This window comes from Pelodiscus sinensis, chromosome 2, assembly GCF_052426305.1.
Source record: "Pelodiscus sinensis isolate ZL-2025 chromosome 2, ASM5242630v1, whole genome shotgun sequence".
NCBI classification, from domain to species: Eukaryota; Metazoa; Chordata; order Testudines; family Trionychidae; genus Pelodiscus; species Pelodiscus sinensis.
The window spans coordinates 48027853-48039917 of NC_143053.1; the positions used below are offsets into that span (position 1 = coordinate 48027853).

At 40.8% G+C, this 12065-nt stretch overlaps 1 protein-coding gene and 1 long non-coding RNA gene across 3 annotated transcripts in view; one reads left to right on the forward strand and one right to left on the reverse strand.

The window, feature by feature from the left end:
• LOC102449488 (uncharacterized) overlaps positions 1-2890 on the reverse strand; it is a 38586-nt gene extending 35696 nt beyond the window's left edge. Inside the window, exon 1 of the long non-coding RNA XR_016348704.1 lies at positions 2765-2890. This is a non-coding gene — a long non-coding RNA (uncharacterized LOC102449488). The remainder of the gene's footprint in view (positions 1-2764) is intronic.
• LOC102449641 (carbonic anhydrase 1) lies at positions 36-11602 on the forward strand. 2 transcript variants are annotated; one of them, XR_012901341.2, is made up of 8 exons: positions 36-193; positions 1512-1709; positions 2819-2937; positions 4884-4979; positions 7221-7283; positions 9057-9212; positions 10157-10231; positions 10511-11602. XR_012901341.2 is itself a non-coding variant. In XM_006112983.5 (7 exons), the coding sequence occupies exons 1-7, from the start codon at positions 157-159 to the stop codon at positions 10586-10588; spliced, it is 747 nt and encodes a 248-aa protein (XP_006113045.1). In that variant the 5' UTR covers positions 36-156; the 3' UTR covers positions 10589-11602. The 2 variants fall into 2 exon arrangements, 1 of the variants encoding a protein (XP_006113045.1); XM_006112983.5 differs by lacking the exon at positions 10157-10231.
• Positions 11603-12065: the final 463 nt, after the last annotated feature.

Consider the following 12065-nt stretch of genomic DNA (forward strand, 5'->3'; position numbering starts at 1 on the left):
ATGTATTGCCAAATCCCTTACTTGGTGATGTATATAAACACCCCAGCCTAACGCAGAAATTCTGTAGTGAAGAAAAGCACTGGCCTCATCCCAGAATCAGCAACTACAGGCACCACCAATTTCTCTTTGAAGACAATATCTTGCAGTTAGAAGAACATGGCAAGTCTAAACTGGAGTTATGAAGGTGACAATGGTAAGAATAACTTTCCCTAATAGCAAACTAATTTAACTGACCAAGATGGGCTCTTTCTTTTCTTTTTTGATAAAAGGAGACATAAATCCATAAAGGAGACCATATAGAGTGATACATTTTTTTATATTTAAAGAGGACTAATCTACAACTTAGACAGGGCTACTATAAGATTGGTGCATAACTCACTGGATAACCATTCCGAGAGTAGTTATTAATGGTTCTCAGTCATGCTAGAAGGGCATAACAAGTGGGGTTCTGCAGGGGTCAGTTTTGGGACTGGTTCTGTTCAGTATCTTCATCAATGCTTTAGATATTGGCATAGAGAGTACGCTTATTACATTTGTAGATGATACCAAGCAGGGAGGGGTTGCAAGTGCTTTAGAGGATAGGGTCATAATTCAAAATGATCTGGACAAACTGGAAAAATGGTCTGAGGCAAATAAGATGAAGTTTAATACGGAGATATGCAAAGTACTCCACTAATGAAGGAACAATCAGTTTTACATATATAAAATGGGAAGTGACTGTCTAGGAAGGAGTACTGCAGAAAGGGATCTAGACGTCATAGTGGATCACGAGCTAAATATGACACTGTGGCAAAAAGCAAACATGATTCTGGGATGCATCAACAGGAGTGTTGTGAGCAAGACATGAGAAGTCATTCTTCCGCTCTACTCTGGGCTGTTTAGGCCTCATTTGGAGTATTGTGTCCAGTTCTGGGCACCACATTTCAAGAAAGATGTGGAGAAATTGGAGAAGGTCCGGAGATGAGCAACAAAAATTATTAAAGATCTAGAAAACATGAGCTATGAGGGAAGGCTGAAAGAATTCAGTTTGTTTAGTTTAGAAAGAGAATACTGATAGGGGACTTGATAGCAGTTTTCAAGTATCTAAAAGGGTGTTACAAGGAGGAGGGAGAAAATTGTTCTCTGTGGCCTCTGATGATAGGACAAGAAGCAATGGGCTTAAACTGCAGCAAGGGAGGTTTAGCTTGAAAATTAGGAAAAACTTCCTAACTGTCAGGGTGGTTAAATACTAGAATAAATTCCCTAGAGAGGTTGTGGAATCTCCAAGACTGGAGATATTTAAGAGCATGTTAGATAGTCATCTGTCAGCAATGATCTAGATGGTGCTTGGTCCTGCCCTGAGGGCAGGGACCAGACTTGATAAGCTCTTGAGGTCCCTTCCAGTTCTAGTATTCCATGAGTCTATGATTATTTTTACAACTATTCAAGAAGAAACCACCACAATTTGGGAATTATATATTAAAGCTAAAGTAGCAATTAAGAACTAAATGAGATTATTTGTGTCTGTCTAGGACCAGACCAGTGGCACAAATTATACCCAGTTGCCAATGGAAACCTTCAGTCTCCTATTGACATTAAAACCAAGAATGTAAAAAAAGATCCATCTCTGGGGCATCTCCATGTCACTTGGAATTTGAGCACCTGCAAAGAGATTGTCAACATTGGACACTCCTTCCATGTGAACTTTGAGGACAAGGATAACCGATCAGGTTAGTGAACAGGGTTCTTTTGTTTGTTTTTACACATTCTTTTTTCTTAACCTTGCCTAGAAACAAAAGCAAATGGACGTTCAGCTCCATAAATACCCATTCAAATGGGCTCCCAGATTTAGAATACTAATGCAGTGATATAACTTGACTCTCCATGGAGGATCTGAAATACGTCATTTTAAAATTAGGATTTGTTGGCAAGTGCTCTATTATTACAAGCAAATTTAAAATTGGCCAGATTAATCAGATTTTTCCAGGTAGTAAAATATCCACAGCCATGGCTGTGTTCTGGTGAGTTTCCTATGGACAAGACTCTACTCAGATTTGAATTACAGAGTTAGCCTTGCTTTATAAAGGGAGAATAAGGTACTATTTGACTATTCTAATTTGCAAATACTAATACAATTCCCTGAAAGAATTTTCAGGCAAGAAATTCTTAGTGTGATGGTTAAGCAACTGCAGATTTCTATCTGCCAGTAGGACTGAACACACCTTTGTATTTTGGTAATGTACATATCATTGACGGTGACCTACAACATCACTAACAAGAACATTTTACCTTAGCTTTAAAATATGGGTAAAACTAATATGTTAGACTCAGAGTATCTTATGTGCATTACTAGTTTTTCTTCTTGCACAGAAAGGCAATTAAGATCTATAGTGGCAGAGTCTCTTCTGCCCGCAGAAGGAATGGATTGAGTGATCTAATAGGTTGTTTCCATCTCTCACTCTTGGAATCCTAATCCTGTATCTAGTGAACTGCTGCTACTGTAATGTTTCCCTGGTTTTTGTTTCCTTGCTTAAGGAATTAATAGTCTCTGTTCATGTACGGTTTACATAAATGTTTGGGTTGAATTTGACAGGCATGCTGTTTTACTATAACTAAGCCATAATATGTACATATCACAGTTTTTATTTCTAAAGGCTTGCATTAAATCATGAACAATCTTATTTTCAATTTTCAAATAAAAATTACATGTTACGGTAGATTAATAATAGAGCTAATATTCTGATTGTCTATATGTTGGTAAGAAAGTTTTTTGATGTGATGATACCTGTGCTGTCTGTCTCCAAACTTGATCTTAACAAGTTATTTCATTTCTGTGCAGTGGTGACTGGTGGACCTCTCACTGGAAACTACAGGCTGCAACAGTTTCACTTCCATTGGGGCCGGACTGATGATTATGGCTCTGAGCACACTGTGGATGGTAGAAAATATGCCTCAGAGGTAGAGTCAATGAAACAAAAAGGAAAGGTCACATTTTCAAAGCTTGAGTCCTAAATGGATATATGCACATGTCAAATTTTCTTGAAACATCTGTATCTGTGTTTTCTGCTTGGGTAGTTACATCTGTTTGCACAAGCAACAACCTGCTCTGCATATGCAAAGGGGATTTTGCAGGTGAAAGTTAGGGCTTGAAGCCAACATTTTCAAACTTGTTTGCCTAAATATCCACCAGCACCAAAAAGAGGGCCCAGTGTTTCAACTGTGTGAGTTTTCTTGTGAGCAGTCCTATTGGCATTAGTGGAGCTAACGAACCACATGCATAACTCTTTACAGAATCAGACTCCAGCTGCTTTGCACGGGGTCTGATTACCCAGAGCCCCCACTGAAGACAGTGGGAGCTGGACATGCTCAGCAGCTCATATATCAAGCCTAATGCTGGTTGCTGGACTTCCTGTGGCTTTCTGTTAGTTCTTAAGGAGAATAGCAGTAAGAGGGCAAAGCTGGAAGAAAATAAGGGAAGGAAGGGAACTGAGACCCACTTTTCAAGGAATGAAAGGCTCTTGTGATGTGACTGCTTGTGTTTGCTTTCCCTTATCAATATGCCAAGAACAACTTATTCAGTGTTATCTTTAGCAAATCTTTAGATTTTAGACGATTATTGCATATAATGAATATAATGAGAAGACTAGAGCATTTGTTTATAATTTAGGCATCATCGCACAACAATCTTCCTTAGGAAAAATTTCCACTGTTAACGGTGCTATAGCTATCTCACGTATGCAGCCCAGATATGAAAGGGGCCTCCCTTTAGAACTGCTTCCTGCTATAATTAGATAATGAATTTGGACTGTGTTTGAGCAATACAGTCCCTATACAAATATGTTTTACAGATTACTTTGAATCAGACATTTAAAATATTTTTTTTTAAATAAAGCTGTTGCAGTTGAAAAAAGATGGCAATTTAGCTTAAAATCATAGCTGGGAAAAACTTTCCCATTTTTACTTCTTTAAACCAAAAAAAGTATTCGTTGCATAATTTCTGTTACTGATCTTCCACTGCCATTTTTAATTAAACATACCACTTGTTCTGATTTATTGATGGAAGATACTATACAAGAGACGGACAATAAAATGGCAGCAATTTGCCCTGGTTAGTCCCTGGCAGACTGCCGCTGCTATATTTCCCTGGGTCTCCACAGGGATGGGTGATTGCAGCTCCCATTGGTCACAGATCACCATTCCCAGCCAATGGGAGCTGTGGGAAGTAGCACAGACTGGGACACCACTCCCCACAGCTCCCATTGCCAGGAACAATGATCCACAACCAATGGGAGCTTCAAGTGCCTGTACCTGCAGAGTCACAGGTAAATATAGCAGTGGCGGCCCACTAACCCTGGGGGTTAACCCTGGTTTTATCACCCAGAGTGGGCAAATACTGGCCCGTGGATGGGATCCAGTGATCTAGATCACGAGAAAGTTATTTGCCCACCCCTGTGCAATAAAACCAGGTTAAACTGCTATAGTTACACAGTTGCTAACTTATTCTAAAATAATTTCATGTGAATTAAGAACTTCAGCATATAATTTCTAAGAATTCCAGATTTCTAAATATGTTATTATCATGTGAAAGATGCAACACTCAATAACAAGGTATTATAGGCAAAAACATTGGTGTTGAACAGAAGGTACCATAAGCCCCTTTTCAGCTGATATTTAAAGGAAAAGACACTAAAATATCTGCTTCTTGTATGTACTAGCCTCTAAATATGCCTGCATAAATCACAAGCATAACTGTTTGTCACGCCACTAGCTCCACTGCTCTCCATGATGGACCAGTAGTTCATACGCACACTGCCAATTGCAGATTCAAGCCCTAAGAATGTAGTTTTGGTTTGCCTCTAATGTTGTTGGCTTTGGTCACTATTTCTCCTTCATTTGCTTTTTAGCTTCACTTGGTTCACTGGAATTCAGACAAATATTCAAGTTTTGCTGAGGCTTCTGATAAGCCTGATGGCTTGGCAATCATTGCTGTTTTTCTGCAGGTCAGTTACACGATATATTGAAACCCCCTTTTATCTCTTTTGTTTCCCCTTTTATCAATGCTTTATATATTATCTGATCCACAAACCACAGTCCATTCAGAAAGGGGACAAGACAAAGCAATATTATCTCTATTTAGAGACCCACAGCCATGTTGACTTTCCTTTGATTTCAGTAGTCTGGTTATTTTTTTTCAACCCCAAATAGTGAAATGGGCAACTCATTATTAAACTCATTTTATCATGCTTCCTCTGAAGGATAAAAAACAATTTTGCACTGCGGAACCTCTGAGTTTATATTTCTGAATACAGGCAGTCCCCGGGTTACGTACAAGATAGGGACTATAGGTTTGTTCTTAAGTTGAATCTGTATGTAAGTCGGAACTGGCGTCCAGATTCAGCCGCTGCTGAGCAGCGTCTGGGCTGTCCGCTGCCCGCGTGCTCTGCCGCTTTGCTTCCTCTCCCTGGTCTGCTGGAGACCAGGGAGACGGCCCCGTTCATAACTGCGGATCTGACTTAAGTCAGATCTGTGTAACTCGGGGACTGCCTGTATTTGGCCTACTCTTTGTTTTACTTTAGTTATAAGTAACTAACTATAGCTTTAGCCTAAAAAGTTACACAAGACACATCCCATTTATTGCTGTTTTCCAAAATTTTCTCTTCCAGAGCATGGGAAGACATTGTATTGCTATGTGTAACTCAAACAGAACTCAAGTAATTCACAATAAATCTAAAAAAATAACTGAGCCAAAATTATATTCAGCTTTTATGAGAGGAAGCATGATCTTATGGTTAAGGCATTGAATGAGGCATCAGAAGACCAAGGTTCTGTTCCCAGTTTTACCACTGTTGCCTTGAAAAAAAATTCTTAAGTATGCCCTGCCTCAATTTCCTTATCTGTGAAAAGGGATGTAATTATACTTAGTAGAGCTGAGCTAACAGGATTTACTTAAGTAAATTGCCCTTACTCACCCTTTTGTTTTTCCTTTCCATACAAATTTGTGAGATCAGCTTTTATTGACATAAACCTTCATGGAAAGTAACTTTCAAGTCAATCACATGTGCAGGTATTACTGGAAAACAAACATTAAACTCAGATGCATAGATATCCAGGCCTGACATGAAAAGAACAGTTCACAATAAATCCAAAAAAGTTAAAATTAAATTAGCAAAAAAAAGTATTGAATACTTTCAAAGAAAGAAGGAAATTGAAATCACAATAACAAGAGGGTATGCTTGATAGATACATTAATAATTACTGACTAGATTCTGTTGCCATTACTCAGACTCTGGGCTCTGCTTGGGTCCATCAGCAGACTGGGCTGTGCTCCCCTCCTAACCGGTGGGCTCTGCTGCCAGCCCCGCCTCTGGGATCCCTGCTCTTGGGCCGCCAGGCTCTGCTGCCCCGAAGCTAGCAGGCTTCCAGCTCCACATTCCTGCCATGGGGCCCTAGTCCTGGCTGTCAGACTCCACTGCCCCCCAGCCGCAGGGTTCCGCAGCCAGCCCTGCACTACCAGGCCCCTTCATTGCTGGGCTCCGCTGCCCCAGGGCCTCCAGACTCTGCAGCCAACCCATGGCCATTGGGCTCCCTGCTCCCAGCCACCAAGCTCCTGGCTCCACTCCCAGCTGTAAGCCTTCTGGTCCTCTCTGGTCCAGGGGCTCTCTGGTCAAGCAACATCCATGGTCCTGCTGGACCACTGTTGTTACCAGACCCAGAAAGTCCCAGATTAGAGAGGTTCAACTTATGGTTCCACTTATTTCAGTGGGACTACTTGGGAATTAACACATTACTCCACACAAATAATGGTGTCATCCTGATTTTATGAATGATTTGCTTAGCTTTAAATCAGGGGTGGGGAGCCTTTTTTGGATTGGGGGCCATTGACCCACAGAAAAATCAGCACACAAGTGAGAAGCTAAAAAAAAAAAAAAACCAACCTCACTGACCTGATTCCCGACTGAGGGGAAATACACACCCCACATTCCTTTCACATACCAGAGCCTCAGAGACAGGATCCTGGCAAGTCGGGGGCTGCATTTGGCCCTAGGGTCTTAGGTTCCCCCAACCCCAGCTCTAAATTTTTGCTTTCAGAAGAGGCTTGCTAATTTATAGTGGGTTTGTGAGGCTAAACTAATTTATATTTGTAAATCATATTGAGATCTTTGAGTAGAAGGCGGAATGTTAATATAAAATAATTATATGTTTACGATTCAACAATTTTCTCACTATGTTTATATTTGAAGGTTGGTCCTCCTCATGAATGTGTACAGAAAATTGTGACGGCATTAGGTTCGATAAAGACTAAGGTAAACATCACTGCATGGTCACAATACTTTAGAGTAGGATACTGATTTAGAACTCTGGAAAATGTTAGTTGTGTTCCTTACCTTATGCCAGTCTGAAATGTGATGAGATTGCTTTGCATAGCAGTTCCATCTGTATACTTGCCATATAAATTCAGAGATCAACTGATCATCTAGGGGCAATATTGAATGTCCAGCTTAAATTGCCTTTCTGAGTCTAGGAGTAGACACACACATTATGACCTTTATAAAATTGCAAAAGAATAATTTATAGTCTTAGTGCTCAGCATATAAGCTGCCAAAGGCCTCCTGTAAAATAAGAGTTGTCAGTTCCCATTAACTTATTTTAAGTGTATCCATCCACTTAAAGTTCATCTTTAGCATTTAGCACCATATATCCATCTACTGACTGGATTTAGTTTTACCTCATCTCTACAGTTTATCACATAAATACATGCTGTTCAAATGTTCAAGTAAAACAGACTATGAATGTCAACACAGTTAAGATATAGCATGTATGTCCCATACAGTATTTGTGGAAGGCTATGGCTTTGATCTTGGGAGGAAGTCAGCAATCAGATCCCAAGCAAAGCACTTATGTATATAAGTAGTCCTGTTAAATTCAGGACCACGGTGTTCATCACCTTGCAGGTTTGGTCCCATAGAACACCTGTATTTTAAAATGAACCCCCCTCTTTCTTATAATGCAAAAAATCTCCACTCTTACTCTCAACTATTATATAAACAACTAGCCAATTAGCCCATCATAAGACAGGATTTTCAGGTCTCTTCTCCACGTCGGTCTTCTCTCCTGAGCCTCCGGTCTTTCACTCCATCTCTCTCTCTCTATCCTCCTCCTCCTACTGCCTCCCCCTCTCTCTAAGCTCTTCTCTGTCTTCTGCCTCTCTCTCCATCACTCTCTTTCTCTTCTCCCCCTCCTGCCTCTCACTCTCTCTCCGCTCTCTTCTGTCTCCATCAGGGATACACGCTCGTCCAGGCCCCGCCCCCTGGGCGTGTACGTCACTGCCTGCCCCACTTCTCCTCCCACCATGGCGCTCAGCTGACTTCTGCACCACTCAGCTGGGCCGCCGCACAGGAGCAAGCAGCACAAACGGCCTCTTTCTCTCTTCTCTTCCTACTGCCTCACCCTCTCTCTCTCTCAGCTCTCATCCGCCTCCTGCCTCTCTCTCCCTCTTCTCCCCCTCCCACCTCTCACTCTGTGTTTCTCTTCTCCTCCTCCTGCTGCGTCTCTCTCACTCTCTCTCTTGCTGTCCTCTGCCTCCTCCATTCTCCTCTCTGTCTCCTCCGCGTCCTCTGTGTCTGCTCTGCTTTCCTCCTTTTGATTCCAGTGCCCTTTCCTGATGTCAGAGATGCACACTTATCCAGGCCCCGCCCCCTGGCTGTTCCCTCTGGGTGGCGCTGTTGCCTCCCACCAAGGTGCTCGGCTGACTTCTGTGCCGCTCAGCTGGGCCACCGCGCGGGAGCAAGCGGCGCAAGTGGCCATTTAGGCCCTGCGCTCCCCGTGCAGCACCTCCATGCTGCATGGGGAGTGCAGACCCCAAACAGCCACTTGCGCCGCTTGCTCCTATGCGGCGACTCGGCTGAGCAGCGCAGAAGTCAGCCGAGCGCCACGGCAGGAGTCAACAGCGCCGCCCAGAGGGAATAGCCAGTGTTTCAGAGTTACAGAGTCACAGACACTGGGCTGCTATATATATGATAACTGATTGACATATACTCTTACTACCATTCTCATTAAATGAAATACATTTTCCACAGGGTAAAAAAGCTCCATTTACTAATTTTGACCCATCAACTTTACTTCCTGGATCCTTGGATTACTGGACCTATCCTGGCTCTCTGACTCATCCTCCTCTTCTTGAGAGTGTCACCTGGATTATCTATAAGGAACCTATTACTGTCAGTTCAGAGCAGGTATAGTACTACAAAGAAAACAAGATTTTTCTTCATAGAGAACACAGAGGATAGTATAATCTAATTGTGCACCATGATTTGTTTATTTTTATTTTTCTCATTTTCAACATCTAAGACATGAAAAACCTTATGTTATTTTTCACTTTATTTCCTATATGTCTGTGTAACTTTATGCCATGAAAGTGTTGCCACTTATTATTCTAGAGGTGGGTGCATGTCACCATGAACAAAGTCCTTTCTGTGTAAGTTTTGTATACAATTTTATAAAGAGCTTTTGGATCTTTTGGGATAAAAAGTACTGAGAGCTCATTTATTAACAACTCATTAATACATAGTAAGAGATCTTGACACTGAGGCCATTAACGTGTATGCTTGATAGAAACCTGACACAGTTTGAACCCCTCTAGTCCAGAATTCTCTGGTCTGGCAATATCCATGGTCTAGCATGATTTTAGCTAGCTGGATGTCCGCTTATCATGGGTGTGGCCAAGTTTCCCACAGTCCCATACATTTTTACAGCCACCAGTTCTGGCTCTCAGTGTTCTGTGCCGTTATTGAGCTCAGTAAACATTTGTCTTATTTACTCCTAAATGTCTCCTAAGAGCCCAGCAAGCAGTGTAAGTGTTGGTAATGCTGCTAGACAATATTGACCTCCCATAGCCTGGCAAATTCTCTGGTTTAGCACCAGTCAGGTCTTGAGGGTACCGGACTAGAGAGGTTCAGCCTGTGTTGCTATTTTAAGGGAAAATATACTATTTGCTTATTTCATTTATTTTCACTTGTCTTATTAGACCATCACTGAAACAGAAAGGTAGCCAGTGAGATAGAGTGCCAGAGTAGAAAAGTTCAACCTGTACAAGGAGTTTTGGCTAAAAAAGCAGTTTTGTAAACCAATATTGGGGCAAAGTAGTAAGGAAACTCACAAAAAGTTGTTTTCTTTATAGAACTGATTTATTACACAGATGCACCAGCACCATCACTGAATATCTGATAGATGTGTATACTTTCCAGTGACAAAGGTGATAAAATGCACTAAGTGATCAAACAATTTGAATGGGTATCTAAAAGTATAGATCCTAATTCATAACTGTGTCACTCCAATGTAATGCTGTCAGAATTCCGCTGATAGCAGTGGACTTCTTATTTCCATTTGTTGATGATTGCTTTAATTATAAGATTTTGGATTAAGTGCATGAACAGAAAATACTAACTATAGAGCCAGCCTAAGAAATATTACTTCTTTTTAATACATGGCATTTAGGTTGGAAGCTAACTGTGTCTCTTTTCTCCTCATTTAGTTGGCCCAATTCCGTAGCCTCACAGTGACCAATCACCGACTTCCCCAGCCACTGAAGGGCAGACAAGTGAGAACCTAATTCCAGGCAATTAAGAATTACGCAGAAGTGAAGATATTTTATTAAAACCAATATATCTAAACAGAAGGCCATGTAACAATTCACAAAAATGATTTTAAAAAATGAATCTCTGTTTAAGATAGAATGTTCATATGTGTTGCCATTGACTGTAATGTATTTGCTGGAATAAATTTGTGTCTTATACATTGTGAAGCAAATACATTTTAATGTGTGGTTTTTACCTTGAGTATTTTAAAATATTTTGGAATAATCTTCATATTTTTACTACTTGTTTTAAATAGCCTAGATATTATGGTGATGAATAGCAAAATAATGCTTGGAATAAAATAATAAAATAAGTCAGTATTCAGACATTGCTAACTAATCAAAGATTTTATTTAACTATAGTAAAATCTATTAATTTTTGCAAAGAAGTGCTGTAAAAGTGCTAAGTACATGTTGAAACTCCGGAAAAGGGCTTATTTTCCGGAGAATTACGTCTAGACTGGCACTTTTCTCCGGCTTATTCCCAAGCCGGAAAAAAGCGTCGGCCATGTAAATGCAAATGCCGCGGGGGATATTTAAATCCCCCGTGGATTTTGCTATTCCAAAGTGTCTCATTAGCATCCCTTTTCCGGAAAGGGATGCCAATGTAGACACAGCCATGAAGTATACATCTTCTGAGAAAAAGAAAGCACTGATAGCTTTCAGCTTGGACATACTGAACTTCATTTCTATCTTCCTTTTTTTTTATTTTTTGAGCAGGCAAATGTCATTTTAGCGTAGCCCTGTTCAGTTCTCCCAAAATACACCTGTTTGTTTAATGGAAAAAATGACATGGCAAAGGCCATCATATTCACTGGATTGCCTACCTATCCTTTTGGGAAGGGGTTATCTTTGTGATAGTAAAACAGCTTTGTGGTGTTTATTGTATTTTATAAATGCACACAAGGATTGTGATGGATGTATATTTCAGAAATAAAAACAAATCCAGTAAAGAACTCTAATGCACACCATTAAAACTTGTTTTGATCATCCTCTGTTTACATTTTCGTGAAATAAACATGACTACTTTCTTCAAAACTCCATACAAATCAGAGCCATGGAGTTTGGACCTGGATTTGGATCACAGTTTAAATTTTCCCAAAATGTGAACATGAGAACATAAGAACATAAGAACAGCCGTAATGGGTCAGACCAAAGGTCCATCTAGCCCAGTATCCTGCCTACCGACAGTGGCCAGCACCAGGTGCCCCAGAGAGGGTGGACCGAAGACAATGATCAAGCGATTTGTCTCCTGCCATTCCTCTCCAGCCTCTGACAGACAGAGGCCAAGGACACAATTTTATCCCCTGGTTAATAGCCTTTTATGGACCTAACCTCCATGAAATTATCTAGCTTCTCTTTAAACTCTGATATAGTCCTAGCCTTCACAGCCTCCTCTGGCAAGGAGTTCCACAGATTGACTACACGCTGTGTGAAGAAGAACTTTCTTTTA

Bases quoted from the DNA above. Each gene is read 5' to 3' on its own strand.
- LOC102449641 (XM_006112983.5), top strand. From the start codon at position 157: ATGGCAAGTCTAAACTGGAGTTATGAAGGTGACAATG. The intron at 1,710-2,818 runs GTTAGTGAACAG...ATTTCTGTGCAG, and splicing joins GGACAAGGATAACCGATCAG to TGGTGACTGGTGGACCTCTC. The intron at 7,284-9,056 runs GTAAACATCACT...CATTTTCCACAG, and splicing joins TAGGTTCGATAAAGACTAAG to GGTAAAAAAGCTCCATTTAC.